This window comes from Moschus berezovskii, chromosome 5 (genome assembly GCF_049115385.1).
Source record: "Moschus berezovskii isolate FMDL1 chromosome 5, NW_MosBer_1.0, whole genome shotgun sequence".
NCBI classification, from domain to species: Eukaryota; Metazoa; Chordata; class Mammalia; order Artiodactyla; family Moschidae; genus Moschus; species Moschus berezovskii.
This window is the reverse complement of record NC_142464.1, coordinates 10258453-10281845: the sequence shown is the minus strand read 5'-3', so window position 1 is coordinate 10281845 and position 23393 is coordinate 10258453. Positions and strand designations below refer to the sequence as shown.

The 23393-nt window shown below is 43.8% G+C and overlaps 1 protein-coding gene across 2 annotated transcripts in view; it reads right to left on the bottom strand.

Annotated features, from left to right (window-relative positions):
- NDNF (neuron derived neurotrophic factor) overlaps positions 1 to 18520 on the bottom strand; it is a 46724-nt gene extending 28204 nt beyond the window's left edge. The window contains exon 1 of one of the 2 annotated variants that reach the window (XM_055434675.2): positions 18374 to 18520. In XM_055434675.2, coding sequence (XP_055290650.2) covers positions 18374 to 18387 — 14 coding nt within the window. In that variant the 5' untranslated portion in view covers positions 18388 to 18520. The remainder of the gene's footprint in view (positions 1 to 18373) is intronic. The other variant, XM_055434677.2, reaches the window with a different exon arrangement.
- Between the last annotated feature and the right edge of the window lie 4873 nt (positions 18521 to 23393).

Below are 23393 nucleotides of genomic sequence, written 5' to 3'. Positions count from 1 at the left end.
TTACTTTAGTTTGGCAGCTAAGCCTTATTTCCTGTTGATCTGCAACAAAATGGAAATGACTTCCTGTGCAATGTTCCCTAAAGTTGTTCATAAACAGCACGCGCCATCCTCGACAGAAATTCAGCTAATGGAACATGGCGATATGCCAACAGCACCTAGCAGCATCACACATCAGCCTTGAAGACGGGATGTGAACTGTCATGGTCAGCAAAGTCCCTGCCAAAAACACCCTGAAAGTATAATGACCTTGACTACCCACCCATACCAGGCCGCAGTTTACCACTGAGTTGTTGCTGCTGCTGCTGCGTTGCTTCAGTCATGTCCGACTCTGTGCGACCCCATAGATGGCAGTCCACCAGGCTCCCCCATCGCTGGGATTCTCCAGGCAAGAACGCTGGAGTGGGTTGCCATTTCCTTCTCCACTGAGTTGAGTTGATGTTAATTATGCATAAAAGTAAGTGAACACCTACCAAGAGGGAAAGGGTGGCTGAGATTATAAACAGGCGCTTATTAGAGCTGGAGTGAAAAATCCCCAAGAACTGGTGAGGAGGGAATAGGACTCAGTGGAAGTAAAGGAGAAGAATGAACTAGACTCAGGAAAGGGAGATGGAGGTAGGGAGGGCAGGGAGCTGATTCGATGGAGACCGCATCGGGAAGAGTTAAACATGTCAGCTGAGCCCCTGTATGTGCTGGACACTGAATGATATGCCACTTGTACAAGACTTCCTCTCTTCTTGAGGTATTTACAGTCTAGCAAGAAGTGACGAAGAAAATATTCTTATGCAGAGGTGAAGAGAGAACAGTACGGAACTAATGGCAAAGATCTATAAAAGCAAAATGCACCTTTCTAAAGGGTGTGAAAACTTAGCTAAAAGACTATAAAGTCCCATGGTTTACAAGCTGGCTCAGAAACAGCAGCTGCAAAGGCCCTGAGGTGGCACAGGCGTGGGGTACCGCCAAGAGGAAAAGATATCCATGAAGAACACAGTGGGTGATGGGGAAAGCTGAAGGCAAAGGGACACCACACACAGCCTTGCAAACCATATGAGTAAGTTAGGATTCTACCCCGAGTGGAGGTAGGGAGTGAGGAATCAAAGGTGACGCCTTGATTACAGGAACCCAGACACAAGACAAGGACAGAACATGAGTAATGGAGGGATGAAGGGTGTCAGAGAGAGGAGATTACTCAAGCAGCATTTCAAGCCGGCATCAGATAATTTTTGCGGTGTTGGCCGTCTTAGATGCAGTTTTTAAGAGCTAATTTTTATACTGGATAAAGTATTAGGAAAAGGAGAAACATAAAGATACACAGGCTGGGGTGGGAAGTAGCAAGATGGGTGGGCTGATTTCAGTTGTCAGATTGGGAAAAGGTGGTGAGACATTCTGGGGAGAGGCCACACACACACACACCGGTAGTTGTTTCTTTGAACTTACATTTCAAATGGAAGGACACCTGATATTTGAGGCCAACTACTTTGTCAAAAGTTCTGGTAAGGGGCTGTTTTTAGTAAGTGAGCAGGAAACTAAGGAAGACAGATACAGAAGTTATGAAGAATATTTGACAAGAAAACACTGCAATTTGGCATATATAACCAGAACGCTTCATAAGCTGTGTCCAAATGCATAGACAAAATAAAACCTAGAACTTTCTAATGAACCCACATCTGCCAAGTGTCACCTAACGGATGACCCCAGGCCCTTCTCTGGCGAGCAGTACAGGAATAGCAGACAGAGGGATGAGATGGGGTGGACCCCACGGGTGTGGGCAAGAGAGAGGCAGGCTGAGTGCTCACTGACAGGCAGGAAGAGGCGGTGGAGAAGGCAACGATGTGACCCCAGCGGGTCACTGGGACAGATGCCAAGCTCTGAAGTATACCAGTCTGAGGGAGGAAAATGAGCCATCTTTTCAGACATCCTGTAATACCAGTGGACCAAACTGAATAAGGCTTACATCTGCTGAACCGAGACCATCACATGTGTCTGGTCTCTGCCGCGTCTCTGTTGCCTTCCCGGGCATTCTTCAGTCGTGCAGAGCAGGGCCACTCTCGCTGTGGAGCACGGGCTTCTCTTTGGGGTTGCTTCTCTCGCTGTGGAGCACGGGCTTCTCTTTGGGGTCGCTTCTCTTGCTGTGGAACACAGGCTCCAAGGCGAGCAGGCCCAGTAGTTGTGGTCTTTAGGCTTACTTGCTCTACCAGGTGTGGGATCTTCCCCAACCAGGAATCGAACCCTTATGCCCTGCATTGACAAGCAGATTCTTAACCACTAGACCACAAGGGAAGCCCCTTGTTACTGGTTTTGTGTGTGAGTGACAGCAAGGATAAAGACCAAAAGATGAAAGCAAAATACTGTAGCAGGATTATAAAAATCCTTCCATCTCTTGACTCATGCATCAGCAACAACCTCAAAACTTTCTGTCCTTTCCATCTATCCCAGAGCAGACATACTACCTTCTCAAAAGAACTTCAAAATCTAAAAGATTTTTTTTAGTTCTGCTCATCATACTAACAAAACCAGGTACTTCAATTATCTGAGTTCAGAGATATTCCTCTTCTCAGGACAAACCTGGTTTTAAAACTTGCTTTGGCAATTCTGCCAGCTCTGTCTGCTGAACACATGGGCTGCATCTTCCATAGGTTATGATCAAAGAAATCTTTTATACTCGAGCTTCTAGTGATATAATAAGAAGTGATATTCATCCACAAGGCAGTGACAACAGAAACCTTTCTGGGATAGCAAGCATGGTGGAATTGCAGAGCTCACTGGCTGATTCAACAGTTATTGGGCACTTACTCTGTGCTAGGCACTCCTTGAGGTCTGGAAATGTAGCAGTGAACAAGAGGTTCTCATGCTTGCAAAGCTTACACTTTGTTGGATTTAAGAGAGGCTCCACAGAAAGATTCCTGAGAGCAGGAGTGCTGTGATGCAAATGAGAGCGGTGAAGAGGCTGGAGGGGAAGCCAAGGAGGGGAAGGCTGGAGGGAACAGAGCTAGCTGAGTTGTTGGGAAGACCTCTCTGAGAAAGTGCTATTTCAGCAGGGACCTGATGGAGAGACTAAGCCCCAGAGAACCACCGAATATTGGGCCTAGAAGGGACATTTACAGATGAGGAAACTGAGAAGACAGAGGGGAAGGACCTGCTTCATCTCCCGGCCTTCACATTCAGGAATTTGCCTGCATGAACTGGGCTACCCTGTGGCTCAGTGGTAAAGAATCTATCGGCAGTTCAGGACACTGGGGTTTGATCCCTGGATTAGGAAGATCCCCTGGAGAAGGGCATGGCAACTCATTCCAGTATTCTTGCCACAGAAAATTCCATGGACAGAGGAGCCTGGTGGGCCACAGTCCATGGGGTCGCAACCGGTAAAACCCTCAGCCACCCAAAGGCTTGCACCCACACAGGCAAGCCTCAGGGACCGCAGTGACAGTCACATCAGGTGGGGAGCAGCTGACCAATGTTAACCCCGAGGTGGGGGGTGCGAGGAAGGGCGACACCACACTTTTTCAAGGTTCATTATCAGATGAAAGAAGGATTAGAAGCCCTGTGGCTAGCCTAGCTAGTCCAGGGGCTGGCAGGGCATGACAGGGAAGGAGGCTGGAACATGGTGAAATACTTACCTGATACAGCCGGGAAACTGAACAGAGCACTTTAAAAAGTAGGAGGTGTGCCGACAAAGGATGCTGCCCGACTTTCCCTGGGGAGATTCCTAATAGGATTGCAGCAGTGTGGTGTTTACTTAGATGGCTTGTTATCTGAGCTCTCTCTGTACACTGTCAGTAAGTGAGCTAGTGTTTATTAAGTGCCTATTGTGAGTTCCCTGGGACTTTGAAGGTGGAAATGGCAGAACCACAGTTCTCCTGTAAAAACCAGAGACTGGTTCTTATGTACTTTCTTATCTCACTTGAATTATAGCTATTTTTTGTTTTTTTCTTGTCCCTAAATAAAAGCTCTTCATAAGGCTTATATAACATGAGTTTACCCAAGAAAGTGCCCCTTAGACAGAAACTATTATTTTACTCTTTATAGCCTCTATGTAGACTATTTTAGTTCTTGCACAAAGTAGGCACTAAATAAATATTTGCTTAATTTTTCTGCTTTTGAGAAGCTTATAGCTGGAAGTAAGGTAAATAACCTCAGATATGCAGATGACACCACCCTTATGGCAGAAAGTGAAGAGAAACTGAAGAGCCTCTGGATGAAAGTGAAAGAGGAGAGTGAAAAGCTGGCTTAGAACTCAACATTCAGAAAACTAAAATCATGGCATCCAGTTCCATCACTTCATGGGAAATAGATGTGGAAACAGTGGAAACAGGGAGAGACTTTACTTTTTTGGGGGGGCTCCAAAATCACTGCAGATGGTGACTGCAGCCATGAAGTTAAGACTCTTGCTCCTTGGAAGGAAAGTTATGACCAACCTAGAGAGCATATTAAAAAGCAGAGATATTACATTGCCAACAAAGGTCCATCTTGTCAACTATGGTTTTTCTAGTAGTCATTTATGGATGTGAGAGTTGGACTGTGAAGAAAGCTGACCGTCAAAGAATTGATGCTCTTGAACTGTGGTGCTGGAGAAGACTCTTGAGAGTCCCTTGGACTGCAAGGAGATCCAACCAGTCCATTCTAAAGGAGATCAGTCCTGGGTGTTCATTGGAAGGACTGATGTTGAAGCTGAAACTCCAGTACTTTGGCCACCTTATGTGAAGAGCTGACTCATTTGGAAAGACCCTGATGCTGGGAAAGATTGAGGGCAGGAGGAGAAGGAGACAACAGAGGATGAGATGGCTGGATGGCATCATCGACTCAATGGACATGAGTTTGAGTAAACTCCTGGAGTTGGTGATGGACAGGGAGGTCTTGTGTGCTGCGGTCCATGGGGTTGCTAAGAGTAGGAAGGTAATTTGAAATGTTTCGCATTAGAAAGATCCCTAAACGTTCTGGACCATGCAAGGCCACTGGGGATGGTTGTTGGCTGCTTCCTCCAGGCTGATTGCTAGCTCCAGACCCACTTTCCTTCCTTTCCCAGGCATCTAACCCTCAAGGTGTGGAGTGGCCAACCTGAATCTGGGCTCTGTTCCTGGGAACCCTTCCATACCATCACCACTGTGGGCAGATTAAATATGCAGAACCACTCTGAACCTTGGTTCCCAAGTTTGCTGTCTGAAAGGGCAAAGTACCGGAGACACTGTGCCATTTCAGACAACAAACCTGGCGAGACCACTGAAGGGCTACGTTGAAATCGGTGCACACTGGTATTACTTCAGCAGCACTCATCCTGCCAACTGCTAAACCAGGAACCTCAACGTTCGCTGAGGTTTTCTGACCCATCACATCCTGTCCCTCCCCTGCTCCATCTCCTCTCAAAGGCGCTCTCTCTTCTCTACCCAAGTGGCCAGCGCCTGACCGTCCACTCACTGACCATCCCCTGCCTGCTCTCACACCTGTGTCCCCTGATCTCTCCTCAGTCCTTCTTCACAGCACTGCTTGGTCCCTTGAGAAATGAAATCGATTTCATTCTTCTGCTGAAAAAGAAAGTCAGATGCTTCCCGTGCAGCAGAGCCTGAAGGGCACGCCCCCGACGCCCTCTGGGTCACAGCCCCTCTGCTCGCGCAGGCGCGCAGGCTCGCTTCCTACGCCTAGGCGCCAGGACCTGCTGCCTCCGCAGCTGGGGCACCGCCGGCCCTTCTCTGGGGGCAAACTACCACTCACTCTTCATGGCTCCAGCGTCTGCAACCGCAGAGAAATCACGCTGTGCTCTTTTCTAGGCTCGTACTTCCACTGCAGAGCATTTTGCATTCTGTCTGTGCGTCTTCTTGAGACCCCCGGAGTGGCACGGCCACGCGCCCCGCCACGGTGGTGACACAGAACCCAGCTCCAAGCAGAGGCAGGTGACGTTTCACGGGTGTGTCATGGACAAATGACAACAACATGGACAGTTGTTGCTGCTTTACGGAATCTGTTTCACAAGTGATAATAAAAGCTAACTAGGATACAAGTTATGAATGCTTTTGACAATTTTCTTTTCCCCAATATCTGATGATCCTGAAGCTTTACTCCTTCCTCCCCACCAGCAGTTGTTTTGGTATGCCAGCACTAAAGCCTGCTTGCTACCAAAGAGGATTTGGCTTCCATGCCAAAGCCCAGGACAAAATCACAACAGTAATGTAAAAAAACTGTACTCACGATACTATAATCCAGTGATAGGTGGGTGAGACAGATATACCAGCGACCTTAAACAGTGACCATGGTTAAATGCTAGACTAGTCCTATTTCCGGACTGGTAAAATGAAGTAAAGGTATTTAAACTCTTTGGCCTTCAAATCCAAGGCCCAAAACAAACTGCACACTCAGAGCCAAGCCTGTGGAGAGATGAGATAACGTTCTTCAAGGACACCGCATGTGTGCTTGGCCCTGTCTGACTCTTCGCGACCCCGTGGAGGCGAAGGCCCCTCTGTCCCTGGAACTATCCAGGCAGGAATACTGACGGGGGCTGCCATTTCCTGCTCCAGGGGATATTCCTGACCCAGAGACCGAATCAGCGGCTGGCTCCTGACAGTCTAGTAGTTTAGAGTCTGGTCTTTGGCTGTCTCTTTCTGCTGTCTCTTGCTTCTATCAGTTCAGGATTATATGTTTCTACAAACACTTGAATTTAAGTTTCGGTTTGTTTTTCTACTCTCTTCCATTCTCCCCTGTCATGCAATTTTTATGTGTGTATTCATTTATTCATTCACATTTGGGGACTGTTACAAAGTTGCCTAAAATAGAAAATAATCACTGGACATGGAGCAAGAGGATCAGAGTTGGAGAAGTTCTGACTGAGCAGTTATTGGCTTTTGTACTTTGAGCAAAAGTGCAAGCCTCTTACTTAATCTCTTCAAGTTTCAATTCCCTCATCTACAAAATGAAGACAATTATTCCCAGGATTATAATAAGATTAAAAATGGTAGACATGAGTGCTCTTTTAAAAGTAAATTAGGTTCTGTTCATTAACAAATACTATAAGCCAGCTGTCCAACTAGTTGTAAAATTTTATTCAACAGCAAAAGACACATGTTTTGACTTGCTCTTAAAACAGTGATACTAGAAGGAGTTTCAGCATCAGATTATTCTACCTTTATTTACCTAATCGATCAGGTAAAAGGTTAGGTTCCTATTTAATAAGAGACTGACTAGAAGCACAGAGGAAAGGGTGAGATGTTAAGTTTTAAACAATAATCACACAGACAGTAGGAAACTGTTACTATTGCTTTTGTTACCCTTGATATGCCTTATCTGAAGACATCAATATTGTTTAATAAAGAAAAAGGTGGATTATAACTGATTCAAAAGTGAGTGTACGCAGGCTTTTTAGGCAGTAGATCCAGCAAAGGCTTTAAGAGGCACGTGTTGAGATTAGAGAGTTGAGGATTAGGCTCAGTTCCCGGGATGTTCTGCATTATTATTTCTGGATTAAGAGATGATTGAAGAACAGGACACTCAAAAGGGAGACTATGCAGACAGGCCTCATAGTCACTTTTAATGAAGAGTTTATAGCAAATTATGATGAAATAATACAAACGTATACCCCTAGAACCATTAGAAAGATGACAAACTACAGAATACAGACCCAGTGTGGGAATTCACAACCACAATTATTTCATTCCTTCCTCCCACCTCGAAAGGAAGAGATATAGTTAGGTGTGCTTTTCAGTCTTATTAAAATCTTTTTAAGGGAATCATTAAGGAAAAGCTGCAGCTGGAGAGTCTTGGGGGTCAAGGTGTTCATTACAAGATAAAACCTGCCAAGATGAAGAGGTTTCCAAACTGCCCCTTCGTGGTCCTTGCTTTTGTAAGTGTGAATAAGCTTCAAACATAGAGGTTTTTCAATTATAAGACTGAATTTGGTGGCTGAAGCATTAATATGGGTGTGTGTGTATAAATAGTTTCATTATTTGAATTTACTTATTCGTCATTGTGTTTTAAAGGGCTTTTAACATTTAGGATATTGGAATATGTAGTATACATGTCTATAATAGCTCTCATTATTCCACTGAAATGTGCAATTCCATCCAACTTTCTTGGTAATCACTGTTTTAAAAAAACCTTAAAATTGAACTAACTTCAAATCTTACTCTCAAAAATGTCACATTATTAGTGAAATAATAAAACAACTGTAGTGGAGAATTACTATTTCTTTTTGTATGTTGAGTAGCTCAGTTGTGTCTGAGTCTTCGTGACCCTATGGACTGTAGCCCACCAAGCTACTCTGTCCATGGAATTTTCTGGGTAGGAATACTGGAATGGGCTGCCACTCCCTTCTGCAAGGGATCTTCCCGACCCAGGGATCAAACTGGTGTCTCCTGCATCTCCTGCATTCACAGGCAAATTCTTTACCACTGAGCCCCAAATCAAGGTTGCTTGGAGAAATATCAATAGCCTCAGATATGCAAATGACACCACCCTTATGGCAGAAAGTGAAGAAGAACTAAAGAGCCTCTTGATGAAAGTGAAAGAGGAGAGTGAAAAAGTTGGCTTAAAGCTCAACATTCAGAAAACTAAGCATCTGGTCCCATCACTTCATGGCAAATAGATGGGGAAACAGTGACAGACTTTATTTCTGGGGGCTCCAAAATCACTGCAGATGGTGACTGCAGCCATGAAATTAAGAGACTTGCTCTTTGGAAGAAAAGCTATGACCAAACTAGACAGCATATTCAAAAGCAGAGATATTACAACAAAGGTCCATCTAGTCAAAGTTATGGTTTTTCCAGTAGTCATGTATGGATGTGAGAGTTGGACTATAAAGAAAGCTGAGTGCCGAAGAATTGCTGCTTTTGAACTGCGGTGTTGGAGGAGACTCTTGAGAGTCTCTTGGACTGCAAGGGGATCCAACCAGTTCATCCTAAAGGAGATCAGTCCTGGGTGTTCGTTGGAAGGACTGATGTTGAAGCTGAAACTCCAATACTTTGGCCACATGATGCGAAGAGTTGACTCATTTGAAAAGACCCCGATGCTGGGAAAGATTGAGGGTAGGAGAAGAAGGGGACGGCAGAGGATGAGGTTGGATGGCATCACCGACCCAATGGACACGGGTTTGGGTAAACCCCAGGAGTTGGTGATGGACAGGCAGGCCTGGTGTGCTGTGGTCCATGAGGTCGCAAAGAGTCAGACATGACTGAGCCACTGAACTGACTGACTACTGATGTTAAAACGGACTCTGTAGCTTACTGATTTTTTCAGTACTATACCTACCATATATACTTGGAATATGTTTCAAAATTAGAGGGTATATGTCTCTAATATACTTATAACTCATTTTTAATCTTTAATTTTCTCATTAGACTCCACTTTGTGAGGAAAATGTTTTATTGTTTCTTTTTCCAGACAACTTGTTTCTAAAGTACGTTAAAATCTTTGTCTGTTACATACACATATATACATCGGACACAACAAATAGTGTCTCATAGGGCATTTTAACTCCTAGGTTTGGATAGCTGGTCAGTGTAACTAATTAAGAGGAGGGCTAAAGAAAGGAAAAGAGATTTGCCTACAAGAATTGATTCCATAGCTATAAAAGTGAAAAGTGAAAGTGAAGTTGCTCAGTAGTATCGGACTCTTCATGACCCCATGGACTGTAGCCTGCCATGCTCCTCCGTCCATGCGATTTTCCAGGCAAGAGTACTGCAGTGGGTTGCCAGTACTCTTAGCTATATGTAGACTTAATAAAGCAAAGTGATGAACTAGCTTGCCTTTTGTGATTGGGGTAGAATCTGGGCAGTGTTTGGGCTGTGGGGAGACGAGAGGTTTACACCAGACCTTACATATAGTCAGCAATCTTTACCCCATTTCACTTTCAAAAATTCTCCTTATTGAAAAAAAGTCTTTAGCCTTCTCAAAAGACCGGTGTGGGGCCTTATTTATCTACTTATCTTTGCTTAAGCTTTGTGTTATTTTAAATTGAATGTGTTTACTCTCAAAGAAAAGTTGTTTAGCATGACCTTAAACACAGATTTTAAAGTGGAAAATGTAATCATTTTCCCCTAAAAAATTTCCTAATAAGTTTAGCTATCAAAACAAATATAAAATAAACAAAGAAACAAATAAAACAAAGAAACACGTATCACATAGAAAACTTATGATTGAGGTCTTGTGGACTTATACAATAATAAAGGTATTTTTTAATCATTAAATTATTTTAAAAAACTAAGCAGATTGTGTCCTTGCAAATTAATTTGGCAATTAATCTAAATTTTTAAAATTTAGATATTTATATCAATTTTACCTCTGAAACCAAAGAGTTATCACTTTATTTTAAAAGTTTGTAAGTTCAGATAAGTTTATCTCAGTTTGTCTGAAACTTGAGTCTCAGATTCCTCAGTAGGAGGATATAATAACTTCCTCACTGGGTTCCTGTGAAGATTAAGGAAAATGATAGATGTGGAAATACCTTACAAACAGTCAAGGGCTATGGTAATATTAATAAATAGAATCTTTTCCATTCACATTGTCAAATCCAAAGCACAGAAACAACTTTAACACGTTAATAACTGACTACACTGTAAAACAATACAATTTTTTAAAAAATTTCAGAATGTAACACAATATATGTTTTCATGAGCATGAAGATGAGACTTTTTTAACTCTTAAACTACTGAAATAGAATATAATGGAGTACAATATCTAATTACTGATAACAGGAATTATGAGATGTTTGCACAAATAATTAAGAATACTTTTGAAGATTACGATGACTAATTTAACTGAGGCTTTTTCAGCTACCTGTTCACCTCCTTTCAGTACCTCTGGCTCCGTAATGTGTTGTCTCCAAATCTCCTAGAGTTGTGATTAAAAATATATATATATATATTATATATATATATTTCATTTACATAAAATAACTTAAGCCATTCCATACTGAGATAAATATCAAAATTAATTATAGTGGATGCAATTGTATATTTTAATTTTTTTCTAGTTAATTTGTGAGCAGAGCTTACTTCTTATAAAGGCTGATTAGAATGTCATTTTCACTTCACATTCTTTTTACTTCATAGAAGCTATCACCTTGGCCATTTTTTTAATTGTTCAATGACCTTTAGATATGGTGAGTTACACTGTCTTTTTCAATAGACATATCAAATAATATTAACAAAACTTATTTTCCTTCTTTATACATAAAAGTAAATAAAGCATCTGCTATTTTCTTCTTTCATCATAATGAGACATTGTGTTTCTGTTAAAAGGAGAAAAGAATACCTTTAGGGAATGCTGCTCTACAAGGCTGACACTATTAGAAACTGGATAATTAACTAGTCAGTATAATTTTAGAGGCAATGGGAAACCTCTGCCGCAGTTGTTTAAAAGAGTTTCCCATATCTTTTAGTTAAAATATTTTAAAATAAAATATTGATGTGTTTTTAAATCAAATATTCACTGGATCTAACCTTGTAAAAACAATATCAAATGTCCTTTCCAATTCCTTGACATCAAGATTCTGTCTTAAATTCGCACCAAAGTAGGATGAAAGTGAGTCAAACAGTTTGTGGGACCCAATATAAGATCTTTTATTCATAAATAAAGAATTTCAAGATTGCAGCAACAGAATTTCAGCAATGGTAGAACATTCAGCTGAGCACTGGGGTCTCCTAAATGCAGCCCAAGACTAGAGTATAAGAAACTGAGCATCGATCACCAGAGGAAGAGAACATAGAAGAGGTATATACTAAAGTCAAACTGTCTAAAGGAGAGGCCAAGAGAGCCCAAGACATACCGTCTCTAAAATTCTGTCTTAAACTGGCCACATTCCAATCTGGCTTTATCTAGCTATTAACATCTTTGGAAGATATCCGCTTACCCTGTTTCCCATCCCAGGGATATTTTCATATTTATAGAGGACAGTGAAAAATAAAATTACTTTAAAAAGGAACAATCAATTTTTTTCAGGTGGTGTTTTAGTACCGTGAGAGACCTCGTTGAGGCAGGGCCCCAATACCTCTCAGGCCACGTCTTGGAGGACCTGTCAGTTTATCTACTAGTACAGTTAATTCTGCTACTGCAATTGTTAGAGTGTTAAGTTTGTATCTCCCATTAAAGAGGTAATTTTATTTTTCCACAGAAAGTAATGTATTTTCATAGCGATTTTAGCAAACTTTGAAGGATCAGTGCTAGAACTGAGATGCTCTCCAGCTGAGACTTGGAGAGGCCAAGAGTCAAGTGACTGCTGTGTCTTCTCAGTTTGCCAGGTGTTTTAGCCAGCACTGCTGTTTCTGATCTCTGTTGCCACTGCTGGCTACAAATATCTCTTCAATTACAGAATCTAGTTACTTCTGAATCAACCTGATTTGAAGCTTTTGATATCAGGAAATTTTAGTGAATGTTACAATTTAATGTGAAATTACAACATTTACTGAGTACTATCAACAGAAGAACAACATTTAGATTTAAATCATGATATATATACTAGTATTTATTATTTACCTTTAAATGTATTTTAAACAGGATAACTAAGAAGGATCAAGTACATTGATGTTCATGGGTATGTGTTTGGTATGACCGATAATTTAATCAGAAACACATTTTATTGCTGGAATAAAATGCATAACGTTACACTTGGCAGTGCCTATGGGCTGAGAGTACATATGACTTGAGCAAAAGAAAATAATGAAAGCCATCTCCTAGGTTCACATGCATTGCTAGGGTTTACTTTTCACTGTGATGTGCTATAAGTTGTAACCATTTATCTACTCCAAGAGGCACCTACTTTAGAGAAATTAACCCTAAATAAATCAAGTTCTTTTACATTAGATTTTCCCCTTTAAAACATAGTATTTTCATGTAAGTACCACAGCATTTGTCATTTTGTCAACTGTCGAGATACGGTATTATCTATCTTGGCATACAAACACTTATTCATAGTTTCTATAACTTTAAAAATAATCATGGTGATTTCCAAAAGAAGGTATCATGCCTCACAAATCTTTCTAATTATGGATTCAGGTTTTACTACTTATTTTAGGAAATGATAAACTTTCATATTTTGTCTAGATCTATATATATATGGATATTGCCACAGAAAGCAAGAGGTAGCTATGAAATCTTTTGTTGTTAGTAAAACACCCATTTGAATATAACCCATGTGTTTTGGCTATATCTTTTGATTGTGGAATACACTGCTGTTTGAGTATGCAGCTGGAAGAAGAGGGCTTTGACCTCGATTTCATATTAGGGAGAAGAAAGACTAACAAACAAAAACTTAAAAACAGTTACCAGTTCCTTTAGTATTGACTGAAACCATTTAGACTATTGGTTGAAATCATTTCAGCTAGAAAACAGACACGAGTACATATTGCTAACTTGATTTTTGTTATTTGGTTATTATATATGAGATCTCCAAACCTCAGAGGCAGTGTCTAAGTGACTTCCCTAGTGGCCCAGAGGGGAAAGAATATGCATGCAGTGCAGGGGATCCAGGTTCAGTCTCTGGGTTGAGAAGATCCCCTGGAGAAGGAAATGGTTACCCTGCAGCATTCCTGCCTGGAGAATTCCATGGACACAGGAGCATGGCGGGCTCCTGTGGGTCACAAAGAGTCAGGCACGACTGAGCATGTCTTAAGAGTTCCACTCAAATGAGCTGATTTTCAATCCTGTATAATCATATTTTTATCTTCCTTCCAAACTTTATATAACCCCATTATTTCTAAAAATATTTTTTCTTTACTTATAACTATGCAAAAGACAGCAAATTCTTTCCAAAGAATAATTTAAAGAGACATTTGATAATTTAACTATATACATTCTGCCACATTTTTCTTTCTTAAAAGAGTTATTTCAGAATTTTTATAAGTGAAGCTGATTATACTTCAGAGAAATATATGAAACATTAAATATGTGTCATTTCCAAATTTGCTACAATGAAAAATTAACAAATGAAAGCCAAAATCTATTCACCAACTTACTAAAATAAATCAGTTTCCAAAGGATCTGGAACTTACTAAAGGAATAACATGCAATCTTGGGAGTTTCTATACTTATAAACTTGAAGTCTGCAGACTTTAAAGCAAAGTTTAAATCAAATCTAGCTTGGTGAGTTCTTTAAAAAATTGACATTGTAATGGGACCCAATATCCAGCTGTTCTGTGGTCAAATCTGTTTCCTCATCCCAAAGGGAAAAGTCTGCAGAAACATATTGCCAGTTTGCTTTTATTCCGTACTGATCAAATGCCTTACGCTTACTTTTTAAAATGTAAAACAAGCAATGCCTTTTTTATTTTGGGTGAATTAATATTATATATTTCATATATACATATATGCTCCAAATATTTCAAAAGACTAAAATGTGTTGATGTGTTGGTTTGCAGCTTTTGGTAAAAAAATCAAAATGGAGGGCGTAGATATAGCATCTTTGAGTTTAAGAAGTGTGTTTAGGAAGTAAGCAGCCAAGAAACCACCTGCTTCTGACACTGGCGTGGGCATCGGTGGAATACAGGGCAACATATCTTCAGGTGTCAACTCAGAAGTGGCAATAGATACATACACACACATTCAAATTAACATAGATTTCACACTAAAATGGTGCTGGTTTCCCAAGCAATACAAACTGAATTTATGGTCAATATACCACTGTGTGGCTCAATAAAATATTCTGTTTTTCCATGTCATACTATATGATTCTTTTTTTCTTTAACCACAGTGACAACAACAGCAGTATTTGCTTTTCTTCCGAGGTAGAAATTAACGTGTGGAAGCACAACTGCATGCATCTTAGGTATCGATTTGCATTGCAATACAGAGGAAAAATAATGCAGAACTTAGCCTAATTCAAGATTTAAATTGCAAAGTATTTTTAAATGGAGTAATACAGAGGAAAAATAAAGCAGAACTTAGCCTAATTCAGGAGTTAAACTGCAAAGTATTTTTAAATGGAGTATTTAAATGTTGGAGGACTTGAATTTTAAAATCTGTTTCAACACAGATGTGGTGTGACTGACTATCCAACTAAAACTTTTTAAGCTGTTGCTTCTGTTAAATAATTGTGAACCAAGGAGGAAGAATAAATTACATTTTTCAGAATAATCGTTCCAAAACAAACATTTAGAGGTGTCAGATACTGTTTCAAGGTCAAATGAATAATCTGAATGATCTTTGCAGGTTATGCTTGCCTCTGACCCGGTACAGAAGATCAGAGGGCATGCTCTCTTTCTCGTGTCTACCTAAAGGCTACTGACTGGCGTTGCAAGTTTCATGTATTACCAGGCTGCTACTGTGAATGCACAGGTCCCCAAAGCAACACCTGACAAGAAGACGGAGCAAATAAGTTTCAGAGAACACAGCCTGGTTACTATGGTCAACCACCCAATCATGGGGAAGACCAAGGAAGAGGGGTTAAAATAATTTAAATCAAGGCAACTTATGTGAAATTATACTGCTCATACTGTTAATTGGGAGATAACTGTTCATTTCTACTATCTACTCACCCGTCATCGCAAAATGAAAAATAAGTTCTGTCCTAAAAATGACAACAAAAACACAATTGGCTTTAAAATAAAAATTCTAATGTGCAGACAGACTGAATAGAAAAATGAACATAGGAAGATAACACAGATACACTTTATTTCTATCTTTTCCCACCTTCCTTTCAAATCATGGAGCTTTACAACACATTTCCCCCACTGTCACACAGTCTGGTCAGTAAATCCAAGTGAAAAAATGAAAATCTGAATCACCAGGCTCATGAAGCCAATTGAAAACGTTGCAACATTGTTATCTGACCCACTGTGGCTACCTCAAATGTAGCATTCCCTTACATGACATTATATTTTACTCTTTAACATTCATACTTTACTAACTGAATGTTCAATAAACTCGGGACAAATAAACTGAGGAAGGGGGCTTCTCTCATACACAGAAAGGTATTTTTCAATTATATAATTTGTTACATTTTAAAGAGATAAAAGCTGTATCTGCAAGTGATTAAAAGATGTTTTGTATTCATGGTTTCATCTCTGCTGAAATAAATGTGTGATTTAAACCACACATAATTCATAGCAATTTAGGCCCATTACAGAGTTCTAGCTTCTTTTTTATGATAGTTACTAGTTAAAACAGTGCTATTGCCACACTGAGCCTGCGACTTGGACTTCAACATACAGGTTTAATGAATAAAATGTCCTGACATAAAAAAGGAAAACAATAGGGACAAAGCTGCTAGCTGTTGTGTTTCGAGTGTGTGGTAAAGATTAAGTACATTCACTGAAGTTAAGAACTGCGCAAAGGAAAACACTTATTTCTTTTTTTAAGGAAGAAGTGAAGGGCTTTTGAGAGAAATATGAAATAGTATTTCTCAAAATTTCCGGGTCCCTCATTCCCAGCTCCCCACAGCCACCCCCACCCCGTCAAGAATTTAAACTCGTCAGAGTCACTTTTAAAGGAAAAATGAAGGGATATTTTAATATAATCCTGAATATAGGTTTAGATTGAAAATGGGAATTGGGACCATAGTTAATTATGTTGCCAAGTTTTTTGAACTTTAAGAAGACAAATTGAGGCAAATGAGGACATTTATATGACTGTAACCTTATAAAAGTTCATGGGTTAAAACTTTGGTAAATTGACAGGATGTTTTTGACATTTGATTAATTCCATATGCAGAATGAGTGTGAAGAATTAATATCCTTTTGGTGTTTTCACTTTCTGAAACCACTGTAATAAGAGACTGACATAGAATCAAAACCAACTATAAACACAGCCTTCAGCTAGGGTCTTATTATCACTTTTAATAAACAATTATGAGCAATAAATACCGATCGCCCTCAGTACACTCTGGTCTGTTCGCATCTTTGCTCTCTCATCCATCCGTCACGTCTTTCAGGATAATAAAACAATTCAATCCCATCAAATGCCGACAACCGCTCCCTCGGGAGGGATGTTTTATCTCTACTTCTGGGAGCCCGGGGAGGATTTTACTTGTTTGAAGGGGGCGGAGAATGGAGCGGGGTCCTATTTATTTCCATTGACGACTCCCCTGGTTCTCACAGGCGCTCAGGGATCGGGTGGGAGGAGAGGAGTAGGAGGAGGAGGTGCAGAGATTCCCTCCTTCAGAAAAGAAAAAAAGGTTCAGGAAGCGAGGCGGGAGGAGGAGGGGTGGAGGGGGGAAACACAGCTTAGTGTGTTCGGAGAGATCAGCAACGAAAAGACATACACATGTATTTTGTGCGATTTAGCGGGATCGAAAGATGAGAAGTAAAAAAAAAATTACAACCCAACTAAGTTGCTAAAAAGAATTCCGTTACACCAATTAACAAACACACCCAGAAACATTTTCTCAGGTTCATTTCCCGCTCAAGGTCTCGGTTTCTGGGAGCGACTTGTACCCAGGGACGGGAGATGGGCAGCGCCCCGAAGGGGACCGGGAGGGGACCCGCCCGAAGGGCAGCTGAGCCGAGCGCAGAGGCGCCCGCGCTGAGCTCCGCGGGCCTCGGGGAGCAGCGCGCAGCGGGCGCTGGAGCGGCGTGGAGTCCTCCCGCCTCGACCTCCGCGGGAGGAGGTGTGCTCTGAGAAGGGAGCAGAGTGCGCCGAAACCGTACCCCCAGACCAGCAGTTTGAGAAGTGCCCCCTGCTCCAAGAGAACAGCTGGGACCTGGAGCCGCTCGTTCGGATTCCAAAGGGTCGGGGCCGGCCCGACTGCAGCCCCGAAGGGCGGGCGAACCCCGGCTCCCGCACAGACGGGACTGGGGCGCTCCATCAGCAGCGGGAAGAAGCGTGCCCTCGGCTTTTCCAGGCAAAAGTAGGATCGGGTCACCCGGCCACTCCGCTCGGCTCGAGGAAGTTTCTCTGACGATGCTCGCCTTAACCCGCCAAGGACGCCTGAGGAGCCGGAGCGGTGGGAGGTCCTCCGGGGCAAGGCCAGGCAGAGACCCCGGTCCGGTCCGCCAGGAGCCGCCCCGCGCACCAGCCAGAGCCCTCGCTTCTCGCTTCACGCTGAGACCCGGGTCCCGCAGGCTTCCTGCAGCGGCAGGCGGAGGGCACGAACCCGGGGCGGGCGAGCACAGAGCGCGTCCAGGCCAAGTCGGGGGTAAAGGCTCCGCGGCTCCCCGGACGCCGCCGCACCCCGGGCACCCGACCCCGCGTCCCGGGCCTGAGCACGCTCTCCCTGCACCTCCGGGGCCGCCCCGCGCGAAGCCCGCCTGGGGCACCCGCGGGGACCTGCTGCACGCCCTGCTGCCCGCAGGTCCCCGGGAGCGGCGCCCTCGCCCCGTGGGGACCCGCGCCCGGCGGGCCTGGCAGACGCGCCTCGCCCTCGCCCCGACCAGCCCGCCGGGTGGGCGCTCCTTGCGCCGGGTCTCGGGTGGCGGCGGGGCGAGGCGGCGGGACGTCGGCTTTTTTTTTCCTCCTCGCTACTTACCTTATAAAATGCATGTTTTTCTGAGGGGAAGAGGAAAGATCCCTCCCCGAGGTGTGCTGTGCGAACAAGTCCACGTCCCCGGCTGCTCCGGCCAAGATGCTGCACGCCGGTACTCAGGAACCACAAGGACTTGGAGGAGGAGGCAGATAAAAGAGGGGAAAAAAATGAAATCGCCCGAAGTGTCCCAACTTTGCGGCCGGCGCTGCAAACTTCAAAGGCGGGCGACAACCGGCGCGCGCGGCCGCCGAAGTTGCTGAGAAGTCCAGCGCGGCGAAGCGCGGGGCCGGGGGAACCCCGGGGCAGAGCGCGCGAGCGGCCGGAGGTCCTTTTAAAAGGCCGGGGGCGTGCGGGGGCCGGGCGGCCGGAGGAGGCTGCGGCGGAGCTGGGAGGGCTGCGGGCTCGGCGGGCGGCCGCTCGGGACGCCGGCGCCGGCTGGAGCGCGGCGCGGGGAGGGCCGGGCGCACCCGGCGGCGGCGGCGACGGCTGGGCTCGCTCCGCTCTCTCGCGCCGCTGAGCCGGGAGTGCTGGGCTCTCCCGAGTGTCACTGCTGAACCCCGGAGCCGCTCCCCGCCCGCCCCGCCCGCCGCTGCCCACCGTCTCCCGCTCAGTTCCTCCCTCCCTCCCGCTGCGCGCCATCGCGCGCGCGCGCTCACACACACACACACACACACACACTCGGCGCACACACACACACACTCGGCGACCCAGCGCTCTTCAAACGGAGACCCTCGCGGGCGGCATCGCGGCAGACGTACTTCCCTCCTGACCTCCCAGCCAGCAGCAGAGAAGCAGGAGGCCCGCGCAGACCCGGCCAGAGCTACGAAACCCGGAGAGACGCGTCCAAGGGCATCGCACTGTCAGGGAGACCCGGGTGCACAATAACGGGGAACTCGTGTTGATTTGGGGGCAGGGTGGGGAGACGAGCTAAAATCGAGGTTGGAGGCGGAGAGCAGAGTGTGCAAACTGTGCATGCATGTCCCACTTTCCCCCCGGCCGCCTGCCTACCACGGTCTTCAGCCGGGGAGCGCTTCCCCCTCGGCGCACTCCGAGCCTCCTCCGGTTGGAAACTCAGCAGCTGTTTTAACAATTGAAAAGCGGCCCTACGGGACCAGTGAGAGACAGAGCAGTGTGTGAAGCCATTAAGGCTGACTAGGCAATTATGATAAGAAGTTACCTAATTAGCAACCTGGCCAGGGCACAGGAAAACAGAGGGGAAGCGAGCGGGGTGGTGTGCACAAAACCTGGGTGATTTAGTGATCTCACTTTCGCAACTGCGAGCCTAGTTTTCAGCAAACATGGTTTTTAGACCCTTGGATTTTAAGTTCTCAGAACATGCAATTTGTTAAGTAATGAAACCATGAAAAATACTTGCCCGCTTCTCATTGCCACAGAAAAACAAAGATGAGATGACAATCAGCCTTACCAAGATCATATTGTTCTTAAATACTCGGTCACCAGAGAGAGCAGTCCAATGCAACTCCTTAAGTTTTGTGTCTCCTGGATGAGAACAGTGCAGTAGGTGGATTTATTAAACTGATTTACTTCACAAAATCACTTTATAAATGCCTTAGAATTTTTAAACGCTAAAAGGGATGCTGAGATCATTGTACATGTATTTTTAGCAGATGAGACAATGGAGGAAGTGGATTTCTGCTCAGAAGATCTGCAAGAATGACTTCTGCACTTATGAGATATAGTCCCAAACAGGTCACTGGAGAACTCAGTAACACACCTTTATTAAGTGCCTGTTGGTGATGGTTTAGCTGCTAAGTCAAGTCTGACCATTGGGACCCCATGGAGTAGGGCCCGCCAGGCTCCTCTGTCCATGGAATTCTCCAGGCAAGAATACAGTAGTGTGTTGTCATTTCCTTCTCGAGGGGATTTACCTAACACAGGGATCAAACCCTGGTCTCTTACATCTCCTGCATTGACAGCTAGATTCTTTACCACTGAGTCACTAGGGAAGCCACTACTAAGTGTCTACTGTGTACCATATATGTCTTGGTGCTGATATTTCAAGGTAGGACATAATTCTGGCCTTTAAGAAGTTCACAGCCTGGTGGGGGGACAGAAGCATCAGTGAAAATGTGATTAGTTCTATAAGGTATGTTTGTGCCTGTTTCCATGGGAACGTGGAAAAAGAAGCAGCTGACTCCCTTTTAAAAGTTTCTCTTAGTAGAGATTTTAGTGTAGAGTTCTGAAGGACAAGAAAGAGAATCCCAGGCAAACAAGGATGGGGGAGGAAAGAGTTCCCACAAACTGAGAGAATCAAGTGAAAAAGTCAGAAAAATGTGAGTACACAGCTTGTCCTGGAAAGTGGGAGAAGTTAGGTGTGGCTGAAGCAAGCAAGGCCAGGCCACACCACACTGTTTAGGCCCAAAGAGCCAGAACTTTCTGTAGGTGGTACATGGTTGGGGAAACCACTAAGGGTTTTAAACAAGGACAGATTGTAAGGTTTTCAGATGTCATCAAATCCCAGTTTTGAAAAGTTACCACTGGAACCACTGTGGAAGACAAGTAGATGACAGTGAAGAGGTCTGTTTCCAGAGACAAAATTAGGCCCGAACTAAGGCAGGAAACAGAGAAGGCAATGGCAAGCCACTCCAGTACTCTTGCCTGGAGAATCCCATGGATGGAGGAGCCTGGTAGGCTGCAGTCCATGGGGTCGCTAAGGGTCGGACATGACTGAGCGACTTCACTTTCACTTTTCACTTTCACACATTGGAGAAGGAAATGGCAACCCACTCCAGTGTTCTTGCCTGGAGAATCCCAGGGACGGGGGACCCTAGTGGGCTTCCGTCTATGGGGTCACACAGAGTCGGACACGACTGAAGTGACTTAGCAGCAGCAGCAGCAAGGCAGGAAAAGCACCAGTGGGAAGATTAGGACAGCTCAGGAGATGTTTAGGAAACTATAGCAGGACCTGGTGATTGACGGGACATGGAGCGTCGTGGAAAGGAGGAGGAGTCTAGACTCCCTCCCAGATTTCTGGCGGGGGCACACGGGCAGGTGACAGCATCATTTGCCAAGAGACACGGTGTGTAGAGAGGAGCAGTTTGAGGAGGGATGGGGTGAGTTGTCTTAGACTTGTTGAGCTCGGGAGGCCTCGGGGACGTCTGGATGCAACACTGCATAAGCAGCCAGAAGCAACATTCCTAGCACAGAGGGTCCAAGCTGGATGCATCCATCAGGAGTCAGCGGCACTCAGGTATCTCTTGAAGCCAGAGAGCAGGGGAACGGGGTCAGGGAGGGAAGACTGGGGAAGGAGCTGGCAGAACACTCATGTTCTAGGGCTGGACGGGGTGAGAGTAGCCTTCGAAAGAACCAGATGGGAGACCTGAGAGGGAAGAGGAGGCCAGGGAGGGGCAGTGCTGATGAAGCCGAGGAAGCAAAGGACAGTCGATGAGGGGGAAAGGTGGCAGGGGGACCATTGCAACCAGGCCAAGAAGAGACTGTCATCTCGTCAGCAAGTCTGAGATCTGGACCTATGGAATCGTTTCTGTTGTATGTGTGCCATGGATCCAGAAAACAACAGGGAGAGAAGGTGCAATTATGAGGCCAGAGCATGAAGCTCACTTCTGTAGTACTGTGGCCCTGGAGGGAAGGAGAGAATGGATGGTGAGAAACGTATTTTCCTAGTTGTCCTTTTGTTTGCTTCCCTTGTGTGAGACGCCTGTTCTTAATTTCACAATGCTGAGGGAGAAGCAGGTGGAGAGGGAAAGTCTGTGAGTTTCTCTGAGGATCAGTCCCTGCCTCAGTATGGTGGTGGCAACAGTACCTGTCCTGTGAATCTCACAGTGTTGCTGGAGGTCAGATAAACAGGGCCTTGAGATAGTGCTCAAAACTGCCATTGGGAAGGAACTGAGTCCAAAAGACATTAAAGTGACTTGTCATTGAATCAGCCAATTAATGACCGAGTCTCTAGGGAAAGTTCTATAAGAACTTGGTGAAAGATATTTTTTATGAAATTTCCCCCAAATATCTCTGATTTTGAACATCAGGATTTGCATATATCAATATAGCTGTCTTAAATATATGCTATTGGCAAATCCAATGGCATTGTATATGTTTATGTTTATATATGTACATATCCTCATGTGTTTTGAGACATTTGGGTGTGGTAGTTAGAACATGCATTATTTAGTCAGACAGACTAGTATTTAATTCTAAACCCTAGTAATTATTTGCTGTGGGACAAGGTTAATCTCACTGAGCTTCAGTGTTTATTTTTTCAAATATAAAAATGGAATAAATTATAGCTGACTTACAAATGTTTTGTGAGGATTAGGTAGTAGACTATATTGAAGTATTTCAAAGATATTTGATTATATTTCAACTTACTTTTACACTATGAAATTCATAAATATTCAGTCGTTGGGAAAAAATTAAAAGTCCAAAACTTTATAAACTTAAAAGTGTAATTAAAGACTTATTTAAGAGACGTCCTCATCCAAGCCCATGTTTTAAGGCAGCAGTTCTCAAAGTGTGGTCCGCAGACCCCAGGTAGGGGAATGAGACCCTCTCAGGGAGGTCTGTAAGGCTAAAGCTATTATCATATTAACTCTAAGATGGTAATTTGCCTTTTTCTTTTTTTGCTGTGTTGCCGTTTCCATTAATAGTACCAAAGCAATGGTGAGTAAAGCTGCTAGCACCTTAGCAGGAATCAAACCAAGATGTCCTAGGACTTACTGTCAAATCCATCATCACAAATATCAGTATCACTTAAGAATGTCTTCAATGAAGCAGTGAAAATTATTCGTTTTATTAAATTTAACCCTTGAACCTGTCTTTTTAATATTCTATATAGCAAAGCTAGTGGAGGTGACTGAATTCCAGCTGAGCTATTTAAAATCCTAAGAGATAATGCTGTTAAGGTGCTACACTCAATATGTGAGCAAATTTGGAAAACTCAAGTGTGGCCACGGGACTGGAAAAAGTCAGTTTTCAGTCCAATCCCAAGAAAGGAAAAGCCAAAGAATGTTCGAAGTACTGTGCATTCATTTCACAGGTTAGCAAGGTA